This window comes from Rhinopithecus roxellana, chromosome 6 (genome assembly GCF_007565055.1).
Source record: "Rhinopithecus roxellana isolate Shanxi Qingling chromosome 6, ASM756505v1, whole genome shotgun sequence".
Classification (NCBI taxonomy): domain Eukaryota; kingdom Metazoa; phylum Chordata; class Mammalia; order Primates; family Cercopithecidae; genus Rhinopithecus; species Rhinopithecus roxellana.
The window spans coordinates 132575912-132603354 of NC_044554.1; the positions used below are offsets into that span (position 1 = coordinate 132575912).

The following is a 27443-nucleotide window of genomic DNA, read 5'->3' on the forward strand; positions in this document are numbered from 1 at the left end:
AGACTGTCATGCCCATAGTCACACCTTAGACTCTTCTTGCTGCTAGATGTTGGAGAGAGCTGTCCATGCTATAGAGAAGATATTTACCAACAACTTGTGGTCTTGGCCACCTTTCCCCAAACCCTGTGAAACAAATACCTTGGGTTGGGCTACAGCATGGGGAGCACCTTTTCCCCATGAGCTAGTAAGCCTCACACTAAAGCAGAGTATGAGGCCCAATCTGCATCTTGGATCTCTCCACACCCCAGGCAGCTACAAAGAAGAAAAAGACAGAGTGTGAACCCACAGTGCTAACCTTTTTAAGTTGCATAGACAAGAAAGAGAAATGAAGAAAAGATGGGCAATGGTCCTACAGAATAAACCCTGGTCAGCTAACCACTTTGGTCACTTGAGTAGAAGAGAGAAGAGAGTAAGTCATATCCATGAACTGACATCTTTTTTCAAATTGACTTCACTCTGAGTAAATGTGGCCTCATCAGTACCCTGGAATCTGCCAAATAGATTAGCATGTCTTCTACCTTGAGGAAAGGAAGAAGGAAAGGGCATAATGGAGCCTCCCCTCTCCTAGAGGTCTATGATTTGGAATATTCAACTTCTGAAATCCATTGAAACCAATAAATCCAATAGATCACTAACCTCCTTCAACACCTCCATTTCACTTCCATGATTCTTTCCCAGCGTTCTTGCCCCTTTGTCTCTCCATCTGACCTACCTTGGAATCCCCAGCCTTTGTGAAGACAAACAAACAGCTGAGCCGAGCTGTAGGAGACCACATTGCACACAGATCGGCGACTCAAAGACATGTTGCACCACTTCTTTTCAGATTAACACCTTCTTCCATTCCACACAGATGTTTTCCAACTCTCCAACACTCTTATGAGCCTTCTTCCTTTTTTTCTATCCACCACCTTTTCCCCTAGCAGATGTGCTTGACTCCCTCTCTACAGCAGAAATAGGCCTGTGAAGAAAAAGCTGGTGAAGTTGATGAAATTCTTGTATTTGAACCAGTTGTGCTTTCTTCCCTCCAGTCTTGCAGAAGAAGCTCCTCTTCAAACCACTAAGCAATATCCATGTTGCCTCTGAGTAGCATCTACTTATGCTTTTGTGATGTTGCTAAAAATAGAAGTCCTGATCTTAGTGTATGTTTGATGTGCACTTCTTTTACTATGAAGGAGGACTAGCATCTTTTAAACAGTTTTGTGTACATTGAATCTTCTTTACCAATTCCTTCCAACCAGCATTTTTCTCTCATTCTTTTTCACATTCTTTTTCTTTCCTTGTTATTTTTCTTCCTTTCTTAGTTGGCCCTCTGTGTTCTTTGCTATGTTTGAGCACTGTCTATTCTCATTTGCTTTCTTTCCACTTTTGCCTTCATTTCTGTGATGGTTTTACCTTTTTCTTAAATTTCTTTGTTGAGTTCTTCCAGCTTACATTTTATCATCTCCTATGTCTCACTACCTTTTCCTTGGGCTCTTACATATCTGAAGTTCCTGTTTCATAAAAGCAGTTGCTTTATTGATTATTTTTAATTCACACAATATATATGCAGTGTTTATCTGCTTCAAGGCAGTATTTTTCTCATGAGTATTTCTTGTCTAACATTTTTTTCTGTTCCTTCTTCCCTTTCCCTGTGGTTCAGAGTTAGGTGGATTTTCACTTTTTGATTCTTCATTATTGAAAGAGATAAATTTCTTCAGACCAATTCTTTGCAGGTGCTTTCTGGGAAGAGATCAGTGCCAGGCTCCAACCTGGCTAGAATTCCTCATCCCCCAGGGTTTTGTGAATGGTGATGATGGGCAGCGGTGGTTCTTTCTCACAATAACAACTTTCTCTTCTCCCCTGATGTCGTAGAGATGGTCCATTTTCTCTACATACAACCTTTCAGTGTGACTTCTCATTTGGCTCTGCTTCCTCCAATTTTTAAAAGCAAATAGTGTGCAGAAGCACCTCTGCCCCTTATCTGTGTACCCTGTTGCAGTGAGGGTTTGGGGTTTTGCACCTCAAGGAGTACTCCTTTTACCTTTGATGGCTCTTTGAGATCTACAATCTCTACATTCTCTCTCTCCATTCTTATCAATTCTTACCTTCTCTGTTACTGCTTTGGGAATTTACAGCTCCTTACTTTAATCATAGTGGAGTTCATATTTTTGGTTTTTGCGTTCATTTTTTGCCTTTGGATGATTTTTAGGAAAAGCTGGAGGAAAGGCCAAATATGTGCTTTAATATCTAAGGCAGGTCTGTCCTTTTATACTTTCTCTGAAACCTCGCTCTGTGTATATTTTCAAGCTCTTCTATTTTTTTCTCAAGTTTATGTAAGGAAATAAAAAGCCTCCCTGGTATCCCTTGTACTTAATGTACTTATCTACCACTGTGTCTCCTCTCATTCACTAAATATTTATTAAATGCCTACTATGGATTGGGCATAGCAGCTGGTATTAGGGTTTTAATGTTGATCAAGGTCAATGTCACCTCTGCTCCCTCTGAGCTTATAATCTAGGAGAGAGAGAGAGCTGAGAATCAAACAAGCAATACAAATACTTTAAATTCACTCTCCCACCTTTCATTTACTTTCCAGTTCTCTGTAATCAAGCTTCTGTCCCTCAACTCTGCTAATATTGTTCAGACAAAGGCACCAGAGAAAATTCCATTAACAAATCCAGTGGAAGATCTTCAGTCTTCAGCTCACCGTTCTCCTCCATGGGGCAGTTCACCATTCCTCTCTCATTGAAACGTACCCCAGATTTCCGTGACCTCTCATGCTCTTTGCCCTTGTCATCTGCCCTTGATTTCTCTGTCTACTGACAGCTCCTCCTGCTTCTCATTAGCAGCGGATATTCTGGGAGCACTGCACTAGCCAGCATGGAGGAACATGGAGATTCTGAGCTGACCCCCAGCTGCAGCAGGCTGCGCCCCGGCAGTGTTCACAGCAGCTGTGCTCCCTCACGGACCCTTCAAGGGTGGCTGGATGGACACCCACACTAAGTATTTAGAAATGATGGAATGAGGGACAAGAGATGACATCCAAGTTTATAGAGCATTCTTGGTTTACCTGGACCTCATGGAGAGTAAAAGTTCGCATGAAGTCAATTGTGTGTGAGAATGCCAGAAATGCAGCTCATCTGCCTTGCACTGAGCTAGAAGGGGAGGGGCTGCAGACTGTGGTGTCTACCCCCTTCACTGCCTCCTTCAGCCATAACCACTCAAGGGAGATCTTGAAGGCATCTTGGAACACAAAGATGTTCCAAGTGGCATTACTTTTAATAGCCCAAAATATAAACCACCTAAAAATTTAGGTCAGGAGTCAGCAAACTTTTTCTATAAAGGATCAGAAAATAAACATTTTAGGGTTTGCAGACCATACTGTCTCAGTCATAACTTGTCAACACTGCTGTATGTAACACAAAGCAGCCACAGACAATATATGTAAACAATATGGGCATGGCTGTGTCCCAATAAAACTATTTATAAATGTGGTACCATTGTTTGCCATCCTCTGGTCCAGGAAACAGTCAATAAAAGGATATATATGAGTGGTATATTAAGTACTCTTTGAAAATTAGTAATGAATATTATTTAAAACATGAGAAAATGTTATATTAAATAAAAATTGCAAGATACAAAAGCGTATGAATGGCTGTAATCATGACTGAAATAACACATCCAGCATAGGATAAAAAGATGACAAAGTAAATCAAATTGCTCACTGTGGTTGTAGTAGGATGGCAGGACAGTAAACAGATAACTTTGTCTTTTCTCAGTATTTGTTTTCATTTGTATTACTTTTATAATAAGAATTTTTTACCTTAAAAAAATTTTTTAAGTGGGTATGCACTCCAGAGCTTTGTTCTTGGTCCTTTTCCCTTTTCATTCTGTGTGTCTTCCCTAACTATCTTCCTGCACCCTTACAGTTTAGCTCTACTTTCTATGACAAACAACTGTCAAATCTATGTCTTTAGCTCAGGCTTTTTTCCGAGCTCCAGATTCATATTTTAGCCACTTACTAAACCTCGATACCGGGGTGTCCTTCCTTCAATTCCAACTAGACAGATACAAAACTTCAAAAGTAATAATATTTGAAGTAATATCTCTGAAGTAATATCTCCAAAACAATTACTCAGCCAATATCCCCCTGCCTGGTTTAGTGGCTTTTCTGTATTCTGCTTTGCCCAAAACTAAAGCCAAGCATTTACTCTAAATCCTTGCCATTTTCTGATAACTTTATATGTATTTTATTTTTCCCTTTTTCTTCTTTTTTTAACTGGAACCACTCCACCTGCATTCTCCCCTTCTTCCTCACCCAAAGGAAGAGGAGAACGATCATCAGTGGCAAGTGGCAGTAGCAGCAAAGCAACTCCACTAGCCAGCTTCGCACTCAGGATCACCCTGCACCTTCTCCTTGTGGGTTCTGCTGCTCTTCTGCAGCTCTGTACGCATTTAGAGAAACTTCCCTAGTAACAAACTATAGAATTCATCCATGAAGTGTAATCTCTCAATGTATTTTAATTCTGCTCCCTGGCTTCCAAGCCCACTATGACTGCCCTGGTCCAATCCCTGGTTGTCCCAGGCCCAGATGACTGCCATCGCCTCTCAGCTGGTCTTCCTGCCTCAGTCTCACTCCCTTCCAGGCAATATTTCCACCAATCTCAGGGTGATCTTCCTAAAATCCAAATTTAATCACAACAGACTCCTATTTAAATCCTTTAATTCCCCCTGCTCCTTCTTCTGGATAAAATATAAACTCTTATCATAATTTTAAAAACCTTGCATGATCTGGCCTCTGCCTACCATCCCAGAGTGATGTCCTGCTGCTCCCCTCTGTCCCCTGCCCTATACCTTATGTGCTACTATGCCTCATTACTCCTTCTCAAACCCACCATGACAGTTCAGCCCTGTACCATCCAACATGCTTTTTCCTGGGATATACTTCCTGAAATATTTCTTTTCCTGGATCACACTTCCTGTATTTTTCTAGCTACATGTATCATTCTACAGGATTCACCTCAGTGGCTCCCTCCCCACCGAAACCTGGCCTGCCCCACAGCCCACCCTACAACCTTGTCTCCTCTGAGCTCCTGTTTGATATCCTAGATGCATCTGCCCCATTGCATTGGAATTCAGTATTTGTTCATCTGGCCTTTGACTAGGCCAAGAGCTTCTTGAGGGCAAGGACAGGGTCTTACTCATCACTGCACACTTAGTATGTTCCAAACAGCCTAGGGCTTAAACGCTTGTGAATGAATGAAGGAGCAAGAGATTGAATGAACTGTAGTGAGATTATGATGCAGGGAACAACCCACACTAGTTAGTGGGGAAAGGCATTTTGTAACCTTGGTGGTGTTGAAAGATGGGAAATGCAGTCTTTCTCTCTGGCTAGTAAGTGATTTACAGTAGATCTTTTCTGAAGTGTTAAAAGTTAAATCAATTTCCAGGAAAACATGACTGGTGATGTAAAATATGTCGTGAGGGGAATATTTTCCCTCCTAATACTTTCCATGCACATGAAAGGGAAAAGTGCCCCCACCACATATGCATGATGCTGTCATCTAGAAGTTCATGCTCTCATGTTTCTCTAGGCCCTTATGTGCAGGGTAGCAAATGAGTATGTTGGCCAGGGATCAGTTCACGCACAAAGTTGGCGTGTTCTTTGCTGTGTAATGAGTCATCTCCCTGTCGTTACCTGGTCAGCCCCAGCTCTGAGACAGAGCAGATAGGAAGGGACCCATTTGACATACATCCTAGATGCATCTGTTCCATCGTGTTTGAATTATACTGGACTGATCTGGGCGGGCATGAGGAATAGTGCTCCATTTAGGCATGGAGTCACCCGTAGGGCCCTGTCTACTATAAAAGACAGCTATTGGATCCTGGGAGTGCCCATGATGAAGCCAAAAGAGGTATCAGGCCACAAACATAAGGAATCCATGGGTGTTGAAAAATATTGATAAGATGGACATTGTGTCCTATGATGGAAGTCCCACATGAGAGCAAAGGCAGAACCTAAGGCCGTGGTCAGAAGTCAAGGTACAGGTTCAAAGTGGACCCCAGGGAGCAGGCAAGGCAACAGCAGTTTCCTTAAGAAACAAAACATACACTACAAGACAATGGCAATATGGTATTGATCCTGGTATTTTTATGCATATAGATAAGGACTGTGTACTGAACATTTTTTTGGTTTTGGGTGCCCAGAACCATTTCCTCATATGGTAGGTAATAGAACCTATCTTTCCTGTGGAAAGTGTATTCCTGTGACTTGAGTGAAGCTAACCTCACCCAGCCTTGACCCCATGGCGGGCACATGGCCCAGACCTGACCTCACATTCCTCCCCAGGATGCTGGGTCTTCAAGGTGGTTGATTGTAAGTGCCAGGCCTCTGGCAGCCATGTTGCTTTCCCGTCTGAAGGATGAACAGGCAGAAACAAATACAAGTGTGAGATGCAGAGAGAGTCAGAGACTGGAGAAGAGCATTTGACCCCTGAAGCAAGAAGCAGCACTGGAATTTCTTTTTAAAGTCTGAATTGGGTGTCTATGGCTTGCAGCCAAAGGAAACCTCCCTCTAGAGGCCAACCCGTGTTGCTCTTGATAGGAGGGCGGACTTCATCGATGCTTGGGGCTGGATTTGCAGTGTGAGCAGGGCACCAGATCTTCCAAGAAATTTTCACAATTCTCTGTGTGACTACCACATTTTATGCTGAGATTTTGTTTCCCAAAAGATAAGTCTACATTTTTAGTCACTGCTGTTATGTTCTTTCTTACGCCTTTGGGTTTCCCATCCTTATCACACTCATGTTCAACCCTCTGAATGAGAGAAGGGGAAGGCATTGGCTGTATAGCAACTTTAAGACCACTTGAAGCCACCTATCCAAAGGATACTAGAAGTCATCCTCTGAATATCTGGGGTGTTCTTGCTTAGTGGAGGGCAAGGGACTCCTAGACCAGAATTACCTATGATCTGAGAAGTCAGCCTAGACCTGATCTCCCTTAGAGTTTCATTTCACCCTGAAACTAAAGCTGGAAATAGAGCTCTCCTTAGTCCTCCTCCTGCAGGATCACATAATGGTCCTGTATAATTAGCCTGAAGACATTCCCTGCTGTTAGTTTGTCACAAAAACAAGCAGAAAGCACTAGAAAGAAGAGTAGTTATTTAGAAGTAAGTAGCAAGGGAAGGTTGGAAATGTTTGATCTCATATATAGATACGGCTTTGTGTTCTCCAAGTAATTACTTTTGGTTTACTTTTTTCGTAAAGTGCATTGAGATTGGAAGGTTAGTAAAAATGAACAATAAAATTAGGTACTAAAAACAAACGAGGCTCTCAAGGGATAGAGTCAAATAAGAGAGAGAAAATCTTGGCCCTACACTAGTTGCAAAACAGAGTTTTGTCAGCCCCTTCGGTATTTGTCAGACCTTCCCTGCTAACATCAAATGAGAGAGGCGATCTCAAAGTTTGGGTCAAAGCCTTTGATTTTCAGATAAGAGATCACATCAACTTTCAGAGAAAATCTCAGATGTCCCTGATATTTCTTTACTATAAAACCTCCTCCAAGGTCTCGATTCCAGAAACGTTTGAATCGCATTTCTGCAAGGTACAAATTAATAGCCCTTACAAAGACTGTCAGAGATTTTATTTTAAAACACTATTAAATGTAGAAGGTGGTAGCCAAATTGGAGAGGATGTTTGATCCTCTCCCAATTTTCCACTGCTGCAAAGCAGAGACTCATAGTAAATCATTCTTTGCTGTCTGTTCTCGCGTTTTTTAAGAACAAGAAATCATTTTAGAAGTTTTTCTCTTTTCTTCCTTGCAAGAGCTTTGTAACATCGGCACACAGCTTGTGAAACAGAGGGAGAGAACAGAAACCACATTCGGAAGTAATCATCTCACCAGCACTGTAATGGATTATATGTGATAAAGGGCCCATGGACTAAATTAGCGTGAGGGTATTTCATAAAAAGTTATGTAAATCTTAAGTGGAGGTAATGCTCTTCTCCTTAAACTTAGGGATGAGGAAACGGTAGGCCCCAAGACCTTGCTACAAAACAGTAGCTTTGCTGCTTCTTGTGCCACCAGATTAAACAGACAATTGGAATGAAACTACCACCTCATATACTCACATAAACTAAGTTTTATTGTCAACCTGGACACACTGAAAAGCATGAGACTAATGGAGCCAAACTTCCCACAGTTGTTCAGTCAATTTGCTATCCTTCTATTTTTTAATTTTTGGTGGGGGAATAGGGAAGAGCAAAGTTGCCTTTTTCTCAGCACATACTCAGTCTGTAGATAATAGAAAGTTCTTATTCCTTTTAAACTTGCAAATGAGATTCTTTATCTCAGAGGCCCAATCGCCACTCCAAAGAGAATATTTTTATTTTCAAGAGATTCTGCTTTTAATTGGCTACTTAGAAAGTCTATTTTAGAAACAGACTTGCTGGAGTTAACTTGTTCTATATGGTTCAAAAAAGAAAAAAATCTACCAAAAGGAAAACAAAATGGACATTGAAATGCTGTTTCCAGCGATAATAATACTTAACAACTTGGGGGGTTGAAGGAAATCGGTTCCCTTTAATATCTCAATTCGCACTTCGCCCTGTTAGCACTAATCGGTCCCCTTTAATATCTCAGTTCGCACTTCGTCGTGTTAGCACTATGCTAGTCGCATCATGCTCAGAGGCAATCAGACACTTGCAACGATTGCTTTTTAAGCACCATAGAACTACCTGCAGTAATTTGGTTGTTTTCAACCATTCTCTAAATAAAAATATCCCTTTAACCCAAAGGTTCAGAGTTTATGAGTTGTTTTTTTTTTTTTTTTTTTTTAAGAAACTAAGATACACATTCCCATGCATTTTTATCACCTTAGGCTAAAAATATAACAGAAGCAAAGACTGAGAAGGAGCTGGAAGAAATTAAGAAGAGTGCTTTCCAACGTTTGGAAATTCCTTGAACAATAATGCACATATAATGTATATGCAATAACTCTGCAGTAAAGGAAAAGACATAAAGAAATGAGGGACTGCATAAAAGCCTGGGCAATTCTATGTTTTAAATAATAAGGTGAAACAGCAAAATGTTTTGTTCTATGTGGTATCCGTTCAACTGTAATTCTATACTCCACGTGATGTGAAAATCTAAGTTCGAGCAAAGTTGGCCTTCTTTTTTTCTTTAATCCACACTGATATTGTGCCCAGAGATGGGGCTCTAGCTGTTGAGGGACTGGAAGAACCTCAGGGAGTGAGTGATCGACTCAACACCGAATCCTCTGTGTGCCAAGAGGATCACTTTGACCCTGAAGCCATTGCAAATTTTTGCTTTTTCTTGTAAGTAGCGTCTGCCCCCAAGTGGTGAAAGTGAGAGGCTGCTTTTACATCCCAGGACACCTTCCTCTGGCTTCTAGGGCAGCAATTTTTGTAGCGACTGGCTGCCTTTTATCACCATCCTATCTTTGAACTGCTCTTCGTTCTTCCCTCCCCTCTGTCCTACTTCCCCCTTTTCCTCTTCTCCTTCCTTTCGTCTTCTGTTTCTTCCCCTCTACTTCTTCCTTCCCCTTTGCTTTCCTGAGCCCTCCACTGTATTATTCAGTGGCCCAGACCCCCTGTCTGGGGGAGGATCTGGACTCTAATTTAAGGAATTCAGAAAAAAACAGTTTCAATAAATAATTAGAGAATAATCACTTTAAGGGATAACAACATGACATCGTAGATCCTGAATCAGAAACTGAGAGACCTAGCTTTCACTGGCCCTTGGCTCTGTCCCAGAAATAGGATATGGATATGACATGTTTATATGCAAAGCAAGAAATCTAGGCATAAGCCCAGCTTCATAGAGAACCAGGAAACAGAAAGACAAAATGGGTTCATCTGCCCTCTTTAAAAAAAAAAAAAAAAAAAAGCAATAAAGACACAGAATGCTGATCCCACCGGCTCCCGCTGAGCCACTCCAAATACATGCAGTCTAAGCAATCGAAAACCAATGCTCGTATGGCAATACAGCCTCAAGATAAAGCTCCTTGTTTCCCTTATGGTCCTATTACAGGCAGCCTGTCATCCCTTAAGGCCATCCTGAGCAACCAGTCCACCCTGGACATCATTTTCATCATGTCACATCCCTACCCAGAAAACTTCAAAGGTATATTGCCTTCAAAGTCCAAATACCTTGTACATTATTCAGGATCTCTCTCTCTCTCTCTCTCTCTCTCTCTCTCTCTCTCTCTCTCTCTCTCTCTCTCTCTCTGTCTCTCTCTCTCTCTCACACACACACACACACACACACACAACCATAGTCTCAACCTACTCAAGTTCTCTACTCCAGCCACATTTCTCTCCTGGGCATCCCCCAATGTCCATCTTTTTCTTGCCTCTGTACTTTTACATGTGCTGATTCCCAGCCCAGAATAGTCTTACTCAAAGCCCACAGCCTTTTGTGGAGCTTATGTCAATCTGGAAGTCCTTTTTTTTCAACACTGAAACTGTATTAGTACACAAAGCAAGATATGTCACCCAGGGAGATGGAAGTTGAGGGCGCTTTCATACCCATATGAAAGCCTCATATCAAGATATAATACACATATTTTAATACAACTGTAATTTACAGAGCTATTAATCTTCCAAGGCAGGAGGTGGGGTGAGGGTAGGGAGGGCAAAGTGTTCATAAACTACCAAGGAAGAGTTCTAGTGGTTTATGCTATTGCCAGAATCCTGAAATGGAATTATGACCCTATAACTCAAAGTTAGCCAGCTCTTTTCATTCTCTAATGGATGCCTTGGAGATGTGGCGTCCTGCTCAATTTCCCTGTATACTCTAGATTTCACTCCCTTCCAAATACACCAGGGAGCCTCCTAACCACCTCATGTGACAAGTTGTTTGAGCTATGTCTTCGTTTGGGAAATGCAGAAGGAAAACTCCCATACCCCTCTCAATCTAAAGATTCTGCATAGGATGGGGGCAGGAAGACCTCTCTTCCATAGCAGCAGATAGAAACCATGAAGCACCCACCCATGGCCTCCAGATCTGGCAAAAATATCCACAGGTAAGGGAAGAACTAAATACCACTTAAGGATTGCCCATCGTTTACCTTCTGGATGCACAACTAATATAGTATTACTCACTGTCATCCATGAACCCTCTGCATCGTAATCACCTGGCATGGTTCTTGGAAATGCTGGTTCCTAGGCTGCACCTCAGACCTATACAATCAGAATCCAGGGGGTAGAACCTCAACATATGGAGGTGTTATTAATAATTGAAGTCATTCTTACCCATTTGAGCATTTGAGCATCTCTTTTTCAGGCATTCATTGTGTTTTTCTTCATTGTGCTGAAGGCAGTACTCCAGACAGGGCCTGCCTCAGACAAAACCACAAAGGGCTAAATGTGTCAAAACTGCTGCTTCGTGAACCCACATCTGCCCTTGGACCTGCTGCTCCCAATCTCTGGCCCTGTGGCTATGTCAGTGCATTCATCCTGACCCGGGGCCCACTGAAAGCCAGCCTGGACTTATCTTGCCCATGCGAGCATGTGTGAGCACCTAGGCCATTCCTTTCACCTTCCTGTCTAACAAATTGATTTCATTTGTGCCTGGTTTTCCCAAGATTTTGCTATTCATTAGATGATGGTTAATCAATTTAATTTAATGACTAATCCATATTAAAGGGTTAATGTTGGTATTTGTTACTCTTTGGCTGAGTCGAGGGACATATTCTGAGACAGATGAAGAGGGGCTTGGCCTTCTCAATCACACCAGTTAGGTTTATCCTGTCTCTACCGTTTGCTAGGAGGTCTCAAATTCTATGCAATTTTTTTCTAAAGTGGATTAATAATCCCCCCACTTATCCCCAAAGAGTGGAGCTTCAAAGCACTCTAGGAAATGAAAAGTAGTACATAAGCAAAAGAATTTGTTATTATTCATCTCAAGATCAGCCCTGATTTATGGATATTGTGGAAATTGTTTTCCTGATTTTCACTCTCCTGGTAGTAATAAAAAAATTCTGATGAAGGTCCTTCCAGCCAAGTCTATGTGGAATATATCATTTGATAAGGTGGCCAACGTTCCCGGAGCTGGCCCTGCCTGGGCTCATCCTCTGTGTCCTCTCCAACCTCATGACACTTAGGCTCATACCAGCCGCACCATGTGAATATGGCCTATTGAGAATCACCTAGGGAGTCCTACCCACCACACTGCACAGAAAGGAAATAGCTTCAGAGAGGTGATGGGAGGTACTGGCAGAGATGGAACTAGAACCTGAACCTTCTGACTCTCAGCACAGGACACTACACTGCCTTGAGGTCACTGTTTCCAATGTATTTTCAGATGTCTTTGGGACATTTTTATGGTTCTTGGGGATATGCCCACCTCATCCGTTTCCATCCCTTTATGTCTCCCATTCTCCTCATCGCCATGCTATGACCAAATTACCCTCTAGATAGTTCTTCTCCTCAGCTTTCACTTTTGATGTTAAGAACATCCTCTAGGAGTGGCACGGCACACTCAGATTCTCTGTGAGCAAAACTCACACCCTGTGCTTTGCTGGCCGTTATCTGTGTAGACTGTTCTTTCTCTGGAGTTTCATGCCACACTGACATTTGGCTGCCTACTTGCTGCTGAAAGGCTTACGTGATGGATGAGCGGTTAGACTGCACTAGTCTGCTCTGTACACAGCTACGGCCTCACATGGATGATAGGAAGAGCTGGAAGGATGGGAAGAGATCTTAAAAGTCATGACCAACTCCTCCAAAGAGATAGACAAGAATCCCACATGGAGTGTGTTGCAATATGTTCAAGGAGCTTTTCTAAAATCTATATTTCAAAAAGACTAAGCTCAAGCCTCTGCCCTTTAGACTACATTAGAACACTAAAATGAGCCCCACAGATGGCCTTTGTACATCAACTCCTGGCATAGTGGGTTTTTTTCAGCCCTAGAATTCCCTTGAACTTTGGAAAATGCTAATTGAAATACAAGGCATATGTTCTTTAGTGTGAGCCAGTGAGAGAAATCTAAGGGCTGGACAATGCTGTCAAATAAATATGATGCACAATAACAGTGGCTGTGTGTAACTGGTAGTGAATTTGAAAACCAAATCTGAGAACATTTGGTGGCTTGATTAATTTGCTTTGCCTATCCGCCATCTGTTGTTGTCTCCAGGAGCTCAGGATGGGGCGCCTGCTTGCTTCTGCTGACTTAGGCCACCTGGAAACTCTCCTTCTATAGGGAGTGGGGGTGGACTCTGGGGAACGAAAGTCCCCAGCCCTGCTCCTCTGATCCCACTGTGCAGCTGGGAAATCAGGTTTGTAGAAGCAGCTCCTCCCATATGCTTCAGAATTACCTTTACATCTTCTACCTCTGTTTAAAACCAGTGTACATTCATAGCTTCACCTGTTTTATATCTTCCCATGCTAAAAAATTGCAGAGAAAAGTGAGGTCACTTGGTGACAATCAGCCAATTGCTTCTTTTGAGCTGAAATGTAGAATGTCACATTTGAATTGTGCCACCCGCCCCGTCCTTTTTGGCTGAATTAACTCATTCTTTTCAGAGCAAAGCTTTTCTGACACAATTCAGTATCCATAACTGATTAAAAACTCTCAGCAAACTAGGAGTAGAAGGTAACTTGCTACTAAGAATCTAAGAATATAAAATTTCTAGAAGAAAATATGGAAGAAAATTATTGTAACCTTGGATTAGGCTAAGATTTCTCAGATACAGTAACATAATCGTGATCTACAAGAGAACACATTGATAAACAGGACTTCATTAAAACTACAAACCTCTGCTTTTTTATAAACAGTATTAGGAAGAATTAAAAGATAAACCACAGTCTGAGAGAAAATATTTTCAAAGCCTATGTCTGATAAAGGACTTTCTCTAGATGTATAAAGAACTCTCAAAACCCAATAATAAGAAAACAATCCAATTAAAAATGGACAAAAGAGGCTGGGCACAGTGGATGGCTCACACCTGTAATTCCAGGATTTTGGGAGGCAGAAGTGGGTGGATCACCTGAGGTCAGGAGTTGGAGATCAGCCTGGCCAACATGACGAAACTCCGTCTCTACTAAAAATACAAAAAGTTAGCCAGGCGTGATGGTCAGCGCATATAATCCCAGCTAGTCGGGAGGCTGAGGCAGGATAATCGCTTAAACCCAGGAGGCAGAGGTTGCAGTGAGCCGAGACTGTTCCATTGCACTCCACTGGGTGACAGAGCAAGAGCTTGTTTCAAAAATTAAAAAAATTTTAAAAAAAGGACAAAAGGACAGATGGCAAATAATCACACACAAAGATGCTTGATGTTACTCATGATTTGTGAAATGCAAATGCAAATTACAGTGAGATATCACTAAACTCTTAAGAAAATAGCTAAATAGCTATAACTGAAAAAAAAAAACTGATCATGCCAAGTGTTGCTGACACTATGGAGGACTTAGAACTCTCATACACCAGTGGCGCAAAAGTAATATGGTACAACCACTCTGCAAGACAGTTTAGCAATTTTATTAAAAGTTGTATGGGCATATAGTAGTTGTATGGATCAATACAGTGAAAAAGATCAATTTCATTTAAATGCTTAAAATTATCACTTCCTCCGAGACAACTGAATGTAAGTTTTTCAAAATTTACATTAACATCCTTACTGTCTTCAACACAAAATTCAATGAAGACATAGTCCCTTCAATCATACCATTTTGCAGAAGCAGGCTGCATTGTGAACGGGGCAGTATTGTGAACATACAACTACTATATTTATTAAGATAAAAGAAAGCATATATCCATCCCAGTAATTGTACATAAATGTTCATAGCACCTTATTTTCTGTAATAGCCCCAAACTGGAAAGAACCCACTTATTTATCAACAGATGAATGTTTAAACACACTATTAGAATATCCAAACAATGTAAATACTAACGAAAATGAACGAACTATTGATACAGCAATATGGATGAATCTCAAAATAATTCTACTGAGGACAAGAATCCAGTCAAAAAAGAAAGCATGCAATAATTAGGATTACAAAAGAGCAGAAGTAAACTTTTGGGAGAGATGGGTATGTTCATGATTTTTATTGTGGCTGCTGTTTTACAGGTGTATACATATGTTAATATGTATCAAAGTGGATACTAAATATGTGCAGCTCATTGAGTAATTATTGAGCAATTATGCCTTAATACATCTGCTAAAAAAATCTGACACACGTTTTACCCAGAATATACAAAGAGCTCTCACACCTCAATAAGAAACAGCACAAAATTTGGCAAAATATTTGAAGAGACATTCCACCAAAGAAGATATTTTGAATCATCCATAACCATACTATAATGATTAAAATTACAAAAACTGGTATAACTCAAACTCTTATGCATTGTTGGTGGAAATGGAAAATGGTGCATCTACTCTGGAAAACAGTTTTGAACTTGCTTATAAAGATAAATCCACACTTAATCAAACATAACCATGCAACCCAGCAATTCCACTCCTGGGTTTTTCCCTAAGAAATGATAACACATGTCCACAAAAAGCCTCCTCGTCCATGAATGTTTATGGCGGCATTGTGCATGGTCACCAAAAACTCAAAACATCTCAAATGTTCATTAACTTGCAAATGGATAAACAAATTGTGTTCTCTATATATGATGAAATATTATTTAGCAACGAAAAGGAAGGAACTACTGAACCACAACAGAAGTTGTAGGAACTGATTCATTCTCCGTCCTCGCGCCGTTTTCCTACACTTGCCTCTTCTCCCCGACCGGAGGAGCCGCTCTTTCCGCGCGGCGCATTCTGGGGACCAAGGTCGAGCCCGCTGCTGCCGCCATCGCCTGAGGGAAGCGAGAAGAGGCCGCGACCGGGGAGAAAACGCGGAGTCGCCACTGGAGAAAAGTCGACTCCCTAGCAGCAGCCGCCGCCAGAGAGGCCCGCCCACCCGGTCGCCCCTCCCCCTGCCCCGTTCACAATGCAGCCTGCTTCTGCAAAGTGGTACGATCGAAGGGACTATGTCTTCATTGAATTTTGTGTTGAAGACAGTAAGGATGTTAATGTAAATTTTGAAAAACTTACATTCAGTTGTCTCAGAGGAAGTGATAATTTTAAGCATTTAAATGAAATTGATCTTTTTCACTGTATTGATCCAAATGATTGCAAGCATAAAAGAACGGACAGATCAATTTTATGTTGTTTATGAAAAGGAGAATCTGGCCAGTCATGGCCAAGGTTAACAAAAGAAAGGGCAAAGCTTAATTGGCTTAGTGTCGACTTCAATAATTGGAAAGACTGGGAAGATGATTCAGATGAAGATGTGTCTAATTTTGATCGTTTCTCTGAGGATTCACAAGACAGTGAAGATGAAAAAAATGCCAGATCTGGAGTAAGGAGTATTGTCATCACTTGGATTTTGAGAAAGAAAAATAACTTCTCTGCAAGATTTCATAATTGAGAGAATTCCTGAGTTGATAGCTCTAAAGGCAGATGCTGTATTTGCCGACTTTAACCCATTTTTCAACCTGTTTGTTTTTTAAAAGGCTTCACTAAGGGTTGATATGTACCATTGTATGGGGCAATTTTAAGTCAGCTAACATGCTATGGTAAAGAAGCCTGCTCGAAGATGCGAGACCTTACTTCACCACAGTATTTCACAATAGCATCTATAAAGTATTGAAGGTTAACTGAGAAGGAAACTACCCATTACACTATGTACGGTACAATGCCGTGTGTCAAAAACAATCACCCTTTGGCTTACATTAATAAATGTAATAAATGGCTTACAATAACCTTATGCATGAACATTTCCCAGACTTTCATGAAGCTGTTGAGGTCCTAGGCAATTGATGCAGCTGTTGTGATAAATAGAAACATCTCACCTAAGTCTCCTTTTCTTCATAACATAGATACTGACATGATAGGAAGCTCTCAGCTTAGAGAAAGAGAACTAAATTTTAGATTATAGAACATGGATTCAAAAGTGGCTGGAACAAATTGGCTGACACCTTACTGGTAACCTGCTGTTCTCCTGGTGTTCCTTCAGGACTGTTCCACTAAAATTTATTTTTCAAAAAATTTACTTCACATTATTCTATGTAAGTGATCACTTGTCAGTGTTTCAGGTGTATCTTAGCTAAAAATAAAGAATGCCCTAACTTAGATGGTTTTTGAAGCCTATACATTTAGTATTGTTTGACCCTTAAGCTTTTACATCTCTTAGCATGGAGGACGAAGAAAGCTGTACATTGTTGCTTGAGAGTCTGTACATTTAGACCAGATTTGTATTTGCACTGTCAAGTATGGCAAATGAGTGAAAAATGTTTAATACACTATTGGATTTTTTCTTTCTTTTTTTGATTCAGCTTATACCAGGGCTGAAAACCTCAATTTATGTTCATGACAGTGGGGATTTTTTTAAATGTCTACATTCTTTCTAATAAACTGTTGGAAGACTTAAAAAAAAAAAAAAAGAAGTTGTAGGAACTACAGTTCAGATATGAATGTCAAAAACATGCTATGGTAAAGAAGCCTGCTCGAAGATGCGAGGCCTTACTTCACCACAGTATTTCACAATAGCGTCTACAGAGTATTGAAGGTTAACTGAGAAGGAAACTACCCATTACACTATGGTACAATGCCGTGTGTCAAAAACAATCACCCTTTGGCTTACATTAATAAAAAATCACAAGCTTTAATAAAAGACACTTAAAAATAAAAATGGATTGAAAATTTTTCTGATTACTAAAAGATAAATTACTTTTCTGTTCATTGAATATCAGCCTTATTAAGCTTGTCATATAAATTATTAAATCATGTCATACTGCATAAACAAATATTCATTTCAGAGTTTTAAAGAGAAATGTACATAAAAGAACAATGAATTTTAATAAATCAAGGGTACATAAGTCCTTTTTCATCCAACTAGGTAAATCGCTTCAGATTTTCTCTAGTACCAGAGTGTACCCACTCAAACTCTTTGAACCACTTAGGGCAGAAGAATGCAAGTCCTGCCCAAGCAGACCCAGCGGCAAAGGTGAGGGACCCCAATTGCAGGAGTATGTGTTGCTTGGGCTCCTGGGGGCCACAGTTGGAGCTGGCATCCCTGGGGACCAAATACACAGCATGCAGCAGAAGAGACATCCTCAGAGCTGGGAAGGTCTGGATCGGGTGTATTCGTTTCTTAGGGCTACTGTAAGAAAGCACCACAAACCGGGTGGTTTAAAACAACAGAAACTTGTCTCACAGTTCTACAGACTCAAAGTTCAAAATCAAGGTGTCAGCAGAGCCATGCTCCCTTTAAAGTCTCTGGGGAATAATCTTTCCTTGCTTCTAATTCCTTTGGTTGCCAACCTTGGCATTCCTTGGCTTATGCAAGCCCTGCCTCTGTCTTCACATGGCCTTATTTCACCTGTGTCTCCTCTGTGTTTTCAAATTTCTTTCCTTGTAAGGACACCAGTCATAGGATTTGGGGCCCATCGTAATCCAGTATGACCTCATTTGAGTGCAGTGGCACCATCTCTGCTCACCGCAGCCTCTGCCTCTCAGGTTCAAGCGATTCTCCTGCCTCAGCCTCCCGAGTAGCCAGGATTACAGGCTCGCACCATCACGCCAGGGTAATTTTTGAATTTTTAATAGAGATGTGGTTTCACCATGTTGGTCTGACTGGTCTCAAACTCCTGACCTCAAATGATCTGCCCACCTTGGCCTCCCAAAGTGATGGGAGTACAGGTATGAGCTGCAGCACCCAGTCTGACCTCATCTTAATTTGATTACATCTGCAAAGACCTCGTCTCTAAATAAAGGCACATTCACAGGTACTGGGGTTAGGAGTTCAACTTTGTCTTTTGGGGCTGCACACAGTGGCTCACGCCTATAATCCCAGCATTTTGAGAAGCCAAGGCGGGTGGATCACCTGAGGTCAGGGGTTTCGAGACCAGCCTGGCCAATATGGTGAACCCGTTTCTACTAAAGATACAAAAAATTATCCAGGCATGGTGGTGGGCGCCTGTAATTTCAGCTACTCAGGAGGCTGAGGCAGAATAATTGCTTGAACCTGGGAGGCAGAGGCTGCAGTGAGCTGAGATCATGCTACTGCACTCCAGCCTGGGCGACAGAGCGAGATTCTGAAAAAAAAAAAAAAAAAAAAAAAAAGTTTTTTGGGAGAACAGAATTGATCCATAACACAAGCAAAGTGACTAAACCCAGGAAAAGCCAGCTGTAAAACCAAGACCACCCAGTAAATGAGAGCTGTCTAATGGTCTAATGCCCTTATGTCTCCTCCACCCTCTGGCCTTGGCCTTGGGAAGCAACAGTCAGCAAGAGAGAGGTGGTGGGGGTGGGCCAGGAACAGGACAGATGGTCACACCTGTCTTCCCCAAAAGAAGAACTGCACACTGTAATGTGAAAAAAAGAAGCCAAGAACTGCACGTTGTAGTGGGAAAAAAAATGTTCTATCTTTAAATAAGCACTAAATTGTTAGTATCTTGGACTAAGCATTCTAAAAAAAACTTCTTATTTTGGAAATGTTTAAGCATACAAAAAGAGAGGAAACAGAATATCGAGTTGCCTATGTACCCATTGCCCAGCTTCAACAATTATCAACTCATGGCCAATCATTTTGTTAAATCTACACCCTCACCCACTCCTCCCTCTCATAGGCTTCTTTTCACGTAAATCTCAGATATATAATCTGGAGATATTTCATTCAGTTATTTCAACATGTCTCTGAAACATAAAAACTGTTTTAAAAATAAAACAACAGACACTGAGGCCTACCCAAGGCCTTTGGTAGGTAGGAGGGAGAGGGGCAGAAAAAAATAGCTATTGAGTACTAGGCTTAGTACCTGGGTGATAAAACAGTCTGTACAACAGACGTCCATAATATGAGTTTACCTGTGTAACAAACCTGCACATGTACCCATGAACCTAAAAGTTTAAAAAATAAAAATTAAAAAAAAACCCACATTATTATAACCTCAAAATTAAAAACAATCCCTTAATATCAAATATCTACTGAATGTTCAAATATTCCTGTTTGATATGTAAAACTTTTCATATGTTTTCTTTGTTCACCTGAAGATCCAAAAAGATCTCTTTACACATTGCAATTAGTAATTTAGTCACTTTTAACCTGTAGGTTCCTCTCTCCTCCTCACCTTTTATTCTTACAACTTTTTGTAAAGAAACAGTGTTGCTAGGTGTGGTGGCTCACACCTGTAATCCCAGCACTTTGGGAGGCTGAGGTGGGTGGATCATGAGGTCAGGAGATCGAGACCATGCTGGCTAACACGTTGAAACCCAGTCTCTACTAAAAATGCAAAAAATTAGCTGGGTGTGGTGGCAGGCGCCTGTAGTCCCTAGCTACTCTGGAGGCTGAGGCAGGAGAATGGCCTGAACCCAGGAAGCAGAGCTTGCAGTGAGCCGAGATAGCGCCACTGCACTCCAGCCTGGGCGACAGAGCGAGACTCCATCTCACGAAAAAAAAGAAAAAGGAAAAAAAAGAAACTGAGTGTTTGTCTTATAGCGTGTTCCAGTGTGGCTACTGCTTATTGCACTCCATGCTGTTCTCTCCTTTCCCCTGTATTTTCTATAAATTGGATGTTAAATCTAGAGCAGTGATTCTCAAAGGTAGCCCACTACAGTTGTCTGGGGAGCTCTTAAAAACCCTGAAGCCGGCCAGACACAGTGGCTCCCACCTGTAATCCCAGTACTTCGGGAGGCTGAGGCTGACGGATCACCTGAGGTCAGGAGTTCAAGACCAGCCTGGCCAACATGATGAAACCCTGACTCTACTAAAAACACAAAAATTAGCCACGTGTATTGGTGGGTGCCTGTAGTCCCAGCTACTCAGGAGGCTGAGTCAGGAGAATCATTTGAACTCGGGAGGCAAAGGTTGCAGTGAGCTGAGATCATGCCTCTGTACTCTAGCCTGGGCAACAGAGTGAGACTGGGTCTCAAAAAAATTAAATAAATAAGTAAATACATACATACATTAAAAATCCCTGAAGCCCAGGCAAATCCAAGAGCAATTATATCAGAGACTCTGGGGGGAAACTGAGACAGGAATTTTTTAAACTACCTCAGATCATCCCAGTATGCAACCAACATTGAAAACCACTGATTGTTTTGAGCATATTTAGGCTCAGTTTTTTCCCCTCTGGCATAGGATGGTTTGTTGTGTACCTTACACTGGATATTCAAAATTTCCAGATGGACCCTCTGTCTTACAAGGAAGAAAATGTGGAAGTGTCCATCACCTATGACTGACCAGAGAGCCTCTAGAATGGCCCTATTGTTCATCTAGTGGCAAGAGATGATTACCTCCCACTCGACAAGTTCTGAAGAGATGATGGGAAGAAAAATAAAGCGTGTTTAATCATGCTGCAAATTGTCCTTGATCAATGAGCCAGTAACACATAAGTGGATAGAAAAATATGTAGAAGGGTCCGCACAAAATTAATATCATGACTACCTCTGGGAAGTGACTGCGTTTGGTGTGGCAGTGGTCATGTGTGTGTGTGTGTCCATGAGGGGTTTTAGCTTTACCTCTGGCTTGTAAGCTTTAGATTGAGAATACAATCGTGTATTAATTGTATAAGTCAGTGAAAAGAAAGAACAAATGATGGCTTTTTAACAAAATTTCGTATTTTTTATTTAAAAACTATTTAAAAAGTACTCATTACAGAAAATTTGAAAAATGGGAGAAGAAAAAAAAGTCATCACCTATAAATTCCCCACTCAAAGATAACCATTGTCGTGGAATTGGAGTTTATTATGTTAAGCAAAATAAGCCAAGCACAGAAAGAAAAACTGTATGTTCTCATTTTTTGTGGGAGCTAAAAATTAAAACAATTGAACTCACAGAGACAGAGAGTAGAATGGTGGTTACCACAGGCTGGGAAGGGTAGTTGGCGATTGGGGGGAAGTGGACATGGTTAATGGGTACAAAAAATAGTGCCAGCTGCGGTGGCTCACACCTGTAATCCCAGCACTTTGGGAGGCCGAGGCAGGAGGATCACTTGAAGCCAGGAGTTCGAGACCAGCCTGACCAATGTGGTGAAACCCCTGTGTCTACTAAAAATACAAAAATTAGCCGGGAATGCCGGCATGTGCCTATAATCCCAGCTACTTGGGACACTAAGGCAGGAGAATCATCTGAGCCCAGGAGGCAGAGGTTGCAGTGAGCCGGGATCACACCACTGCACTCCAGCCTAGGTGACAGAGTGAGGCTATCTCAAAAAAAAAAGTAATAATGAATAAGACCTAATATTTGATAGCACAACAGGGTGGCTATAGTAAAAAATAATTTAATTGTACATTTTAAAATAAAAGGGTATAATTGAACTGTTTGTAAGACAAAGGATAAACACTTTAGGTGATGGATATCCTATTTACCTTGATGTGATTATTACACATTGCATGCCTGTATGAAAATATCTCATGTAACCCATAAATATATTTACCTGTTATGTATCCACAAAAAATAAAAAGAAAAACTTAAAGCTGAAAATAAAACAAAAAAGCCAAAGATAACCATTGTTAGTATTTGATCTATTTATCTCCAGAGTTAACGTTATGTATTTTTAAACTTATGGACAAAACTCCTTCCCTTGATTTTTTAACCTTCCTCTCTCTGGCCTAGTCGCAGCCACTAGATACCCATATATTAATATTTGTCCTCTGTCCAGGGCCAGGCACAGTGGCTCACGCCTGTAACCCCAGCACTTTGGGAGGCCAAGGTGGGCAGATCACCTGAGGTCAGGAGCTCAAGACCAGCCCGGCCAACATGGTGAAATCCCATCTCTACTAAAAATACAAAAACTCAGCTGGGTGTGGTGGCAGCTGCCTGTAATCCCAGCTACTCGGGAGGCTGAGGCAGGAGAATGGCTTGAACCCGGGAGGCGGAGGTTGCAGGGAGCCGAGATCACACCATTGTACTACAGCCTGAGTAACAAGAGCGAAACTGTCTCAAAATAAAATAAAATAAAATAAAACTTTGATAATATTCCATAATACCTATTTTATTACTATTTTATAATAATCGACATTTATTGCTATGTTATGATCATCGACATTTATCATTTATCAGTTGTAATTCTCACAAAAGCATGATGATGTGAGTTCTTTTATCATTCCCATTTTATAGATCAGGAAATAGGTTTGGAAAAGATAAATACCTTGCCCAAAAATGTAGCATGTCCAATCTTCTTTCCCCAGTTAGATGCTGGGATGAAGCTGGCCAAGGGAGTGTCTTCTCCCTGAAGTTGCAAGTATTCCAGAACCAAGAGCCCTGCAGAGTCCTGAGTTAAAGAGAGAGCCAACAGTGATGTTTCAGAGAAGGGCAAGAGCTCAGAAGCTGATCCCGGAATCCACACAGCAGACCCTGAGAATCTGTCAACTATGGAGATGAAAGCAGGGATGATGCATGGAAGGGAGGGAAGTTTCCAGGCTAACACCTGGGGTAGTGGTGTCACTCCTGTCTGTGTTTAGCATGCCCAGAGGGGCCAGGTGTGGGTGGCCCGTCCAGAGCTGGAACCAACCCATTTCAATGCACTGCTTAGTACAGAATGCCAAGTAAAGGCTTTTCTTATTTCTTTGAAACAGTGCTGCCAAGTAATTGTCATAGAACATTTATGGGTCTGTCCTTCCGCCCCTCCCTTCCTGCTTTCCCCTGGAATAGCAAGCAGAGCAGGTTGTAAAGGTCAGAACCTTTTCCTGGGTGCTCTGGAGTAAATAAAGCCATTTCCTCCTGCCTACAATGATGAGGTACTCCTGGTGGGGTAATCTTGACCTCTGACCTATGGATTTGTGCACCTAGAAAGGATTTACTTTATTTAGTTAAGAGTTTGGAAGAAATGCTTTCTGTGTGCTGCATAAGTATCCAATGTCTGTTTCTTAATTATGTTTGCTTTACAGTTACCATGGAAAGAATAAAACCAAATGAAAAAATGTAGCAACATGGCTGTCAACAAAACAGAAATCTTAAAGATATTTTAAGAGGCAAAGATGCTACTTAATTATTTTTTGTTATAGACAGCAGCTAGTAGGCTAAGAACCTTTTAGGATGTTTTCCTCGGTATGGCCAGGCAGAAGAGCTATTTTGAACAAGTGGCAGCAGAGGGCTAAATGCAAATTTTCACTTTAAAAAGATAAAGATAAATATTAAAAACCAGTTTGCCCTTCAATCTCACACTAATCACCAATTCTCAGAAACTGCCTTTTATATTCTTCAATGTGGACTACAGCAACTTCAACTGGTAGGTTAGTTGTGATCAAATCACTTTAAGGACACCAGGAGAGTTCTTTTACTCAAAAGCAAATGACTTTTTAAAATGGCCCAATTTTAAGAGGGATGAATATTTTTAAGAAGCAAAAATTACTTTAAAACAAGGTAGCTAATTAAAAGTCAAGCGTCGTTCCATATTGAATGTGCAAAGCGTTACTAAAAGATGGGAAAAATTAAGCATGACATTCTTATTTTTAATTTCTGCTGGCGTGTATGCTGATAGTACAGAACATTAGAATAGATAAATTACCACGTATTCCACTTTACTAAGTCTCCACTCAAAGTTCCTACGTTTACAAATATGAGTAAAAGAGGCACAAAAATGTAGGGGATGCTGTTTTCGCTGTTCATCTGCACTCAGCTGCGAATTCTTCTAATATCGGATGCACAATGCGATGAAATGGGAATGCTTATCTTCTATACTTCTATTTATTTTCATAAATCGGGGAGGGGATGTGGTCTTGATTCATTTACTATCAGCGTTTTGCAATAAAGTAGATCAGCATAAAACATAACTGAAGAAGTAGAATTCACTTTTCCTAGGACAACGGACCCTTCCTCCTGTTTCTATAGTAAAGCACATCATTTTGCTATTAAAAATGTCCATTTTCCACAACTGACTTTTCCTTAACTCTAGTCAACACTGCTCTTCAAAAGAACCTAGCCAATTACTGTACCTTGTAGGCAGAGTTGCAAAATTTTTACTTCCTTAGGAAACTTTTCCATTTTTTAAACGCTTTCCAAATTAAGTAGGACTGACATTAACTGTGATCTTTTTTTTTTTTTTTTTTTTTTTTTTGAGACGGAGTCTCGCTCTGTCGCCCAGGCTGGAGTGCAGTGGCCAGATCTCAGCTCACTACAAGCTCCGCCTCCTGGGTTTACGCCATTCTCCTGCCTCAGCCTCCCGAGTAGCTGGGACTACAGGCGCCCGCCCCCTCGCCCGGCTAGTTTTTTGAATTTTTTTAGTAGAGACGGGGTTTCACCATGTTAGCCAGGATGGTCTCGATCTCCTGACCTCGTGATCCGCCCGTCTCGGCCTCCCAAAGTGCTGGGATTACAGGCTTGAGCCACCGCAACTGTGATCTTAAGTATCGGTTTAGTGGGGTTTAAAAACAAACTTTTCATTAACGCTTTCCTCCAATTAAAGTGACACAGTAAGTGGGACTGACACAGATTTAAGGATTACAGCTTTATATTAAAGGTCGGTCCAAAGATGGTAACTCAGCGTTCATTTGAGACCCTTCGACTTTTGGCCTTTAAAAACTGTTCCCCACTGAGTCCCCATATAGAACTACATTTAGCAACGGGTCTCCTCCTGATTTCCTGGTACTAAAAGCCACAATCACAAGGGCTGTTTCGTCGGTTTGTTGTAAAACATTTGCTCCAGTCATCTCTCTGGAAAACAGACTTTCTCTACCAGGGAGCCGCTGAGGTGAGGGTGCTCACGATGTTTAAAAACAAAACCACGCGTCTACGCGGTAGCTGCACCGCAGGAGTTAAGTGCCAGGGGTTTCTTCCCAGGACTGAGACCGGCGAGGGCTGGGCCGGGAAGCAGCCCCCGGGCCCCGGGCGAAGGAGAAAAGAAGAAGGGTAAAAATAGCCGGGGGCCACAACCCACGTGCAGCCGCAGGAGGACGGAGCGCGGGCGCGCGGAGAGGGGTCCGTACCTCCAAACATATGCGGCGAGAGGTGAGCTGGTGAGGAGCCAATCACTGGGCGCGGCCCCCCCGGCGCTCCCGGCGGCGGCCGCCGCCGCCGTCTTCAGGGCTGCTGTGCACCGAGTCCTGCCAGCCGTAGAGGCCGCTGCTGCTGTTCGTGATGCTGAAGGAGGACTGCGCCGCACTGGCCTCCCACGCCACGCTCCCCATGGCCCCGCCGAGGCAGCGGCCGCGCGGGGCTCCCGGGGCCGCGGCGGCGCAGGCCGCAGCGCTGGGCTGGTGCGCATTGGGCACCTGATCTGGTAACCTCCGCGCGGGGGCGGTGAGAGGGCCCCCGCCGCCCCATTGGCCCCTCGGTTGCTACTGCAAGGTAGATCCGAGCCCAAGTACGCGCGTGGGCGACCGTTAACTGCTGCTGGGCCGCTTCGTTTGGCGCTCCTGTCTGCCCTGGCCCGGGCGGGCCCCCGCGCTGCTACCTTAGAGCTGAGAGGGCAGGAGCGAGCGCGCGGGAGCTAGAGAGCAGGGCCCAGGCGCCCCGGCCGGTCCAGAGAGGTCCCCGCGCGTACAGGGCCGCCACCCGGCGCCCCCTTCTCGGGGCGATGGGCGAGGCCGGCAGCTTGACGCGGGCGGGGGAGACGAGGAGACGCGGAGATGAAGGGGTCCCGGCTGCGCGCACCCCTTGGTGGCTCCAGCAGGAAGGGGCGGCTCAGTTGGCCGTGCGGCTGCCGCTGGTTTTGGTTCTGGTGCGCCACGATGGGCTGGTGTTCTCTGCTGCCGCGCTTAGCGCCCCGAGCCTCGGCACAGCCTCCTCTCCGGCGGCCGCTGCTACCGCCGCTGTCCTCTGGCTCCCAAGGCGGCTGGCGGCTGAGCGGGAGGCGCTCGCCCAGACTCTGCCGGGGCCACCTTCCCTCCTCCCCCAGCCACCCAGCTGTTATTAACAGACAAAGAGGAAAAACGGGTGGCGCGCGAGGGGAGGACGAAGAATGGCAGGGAGGGGTGGCGCGCGCTTCCCGGCAACCGTCGCCTCGCTCCCCCTGCGACATTAATTTCACAGGAGATTAATTTCTTATTTACAAATAAAAATAAGTTTAGAACAGAATGTTTTAAAAAGGTAAAAGCATTCACTGCATACTATATGCCAGCACTATACCTAGGACATAAATGACTGTATATGTGAGCTCTTATCTCACTTCTCTTGTAGCATAGCTATTATTAAACTCATTTGAGAGATGAAGTGATTGACAGCTGTTGAAGGAGTACTTGAGACCATAGAAACCATAACTTGCGGAGTCAGAATTTGAGTTCAATTCTGACATCAAAGCTATGCTTTTCCTACTATATCAAGCTGCATAATAAATCTAGACTTTGTGAGACGTGGAAAGATGTTTATGATGTTTAGTGATGCATATTACATTAACACTGATAATGTGATCTCATTAGGTAGTATTGAGTAACTCTAATTTCATGTTTTAAATGCCTAGGGGGAGGACTGGAAAGATAATTACCAACTTTTTTTTTTTTTTTTTTTGAGTTGAAGTT

The 27443-nt window shown here is 42.4% G+C and overlaps 1 protein-coding gene, 1 non-coding gene and 2 pseudogenes across 3 annotated transcripts; 2 read left to right on the forward strand and 2 right to left on the reverse strand.

Moving 5' to 3' along the window:
- The first annotated feature begins 2859 nt into the window (after positions 1 to 2859).
- Positions 2860 to 3293, forward strand: LOC115898202 (annotated as a pseudogene).
- A 970-nt stretch (positions 3294 to 4263) lies between these two features.
- LOC115898533 lies at positions 4264 to 4489 on the reverse strand. Its single transcript, XR_004058247.1, has one exon. It is a non-coding gene; the product is annotated as a small nucleolar RNA U3 (small nucleolar RNA).
- An 11199-nt stretch (positions 4490 to 15688) lies between these two features.
- On the forward strand, positions 15689 to 16616 carry LOC115898385 (annotated as a pseudogene). Its single transcript, XR_004058117.1, has one exon. The product of XR_004058117.1 is annotated as a prostaglandin E synthase 3 pseudogene (transcript).
- Positions 16617 to 17882: 1266 nt separating this feature from the next.
- On the reverse strand, positions 17883 to 26947 carry LOC104671238. Its single transcript, XM_030932026.1, is given in 5 exon segments — positions 17883 to 18150; positions 23138 to 23260; positions 25914 to 26410; positions 26413 to 26479; positions 26481 to 26947. Coding segments are annotated over 5 exon segments (1422 nt in total).
- Positions 26948 to 27443: the final 496 nt, after the last annotated feature.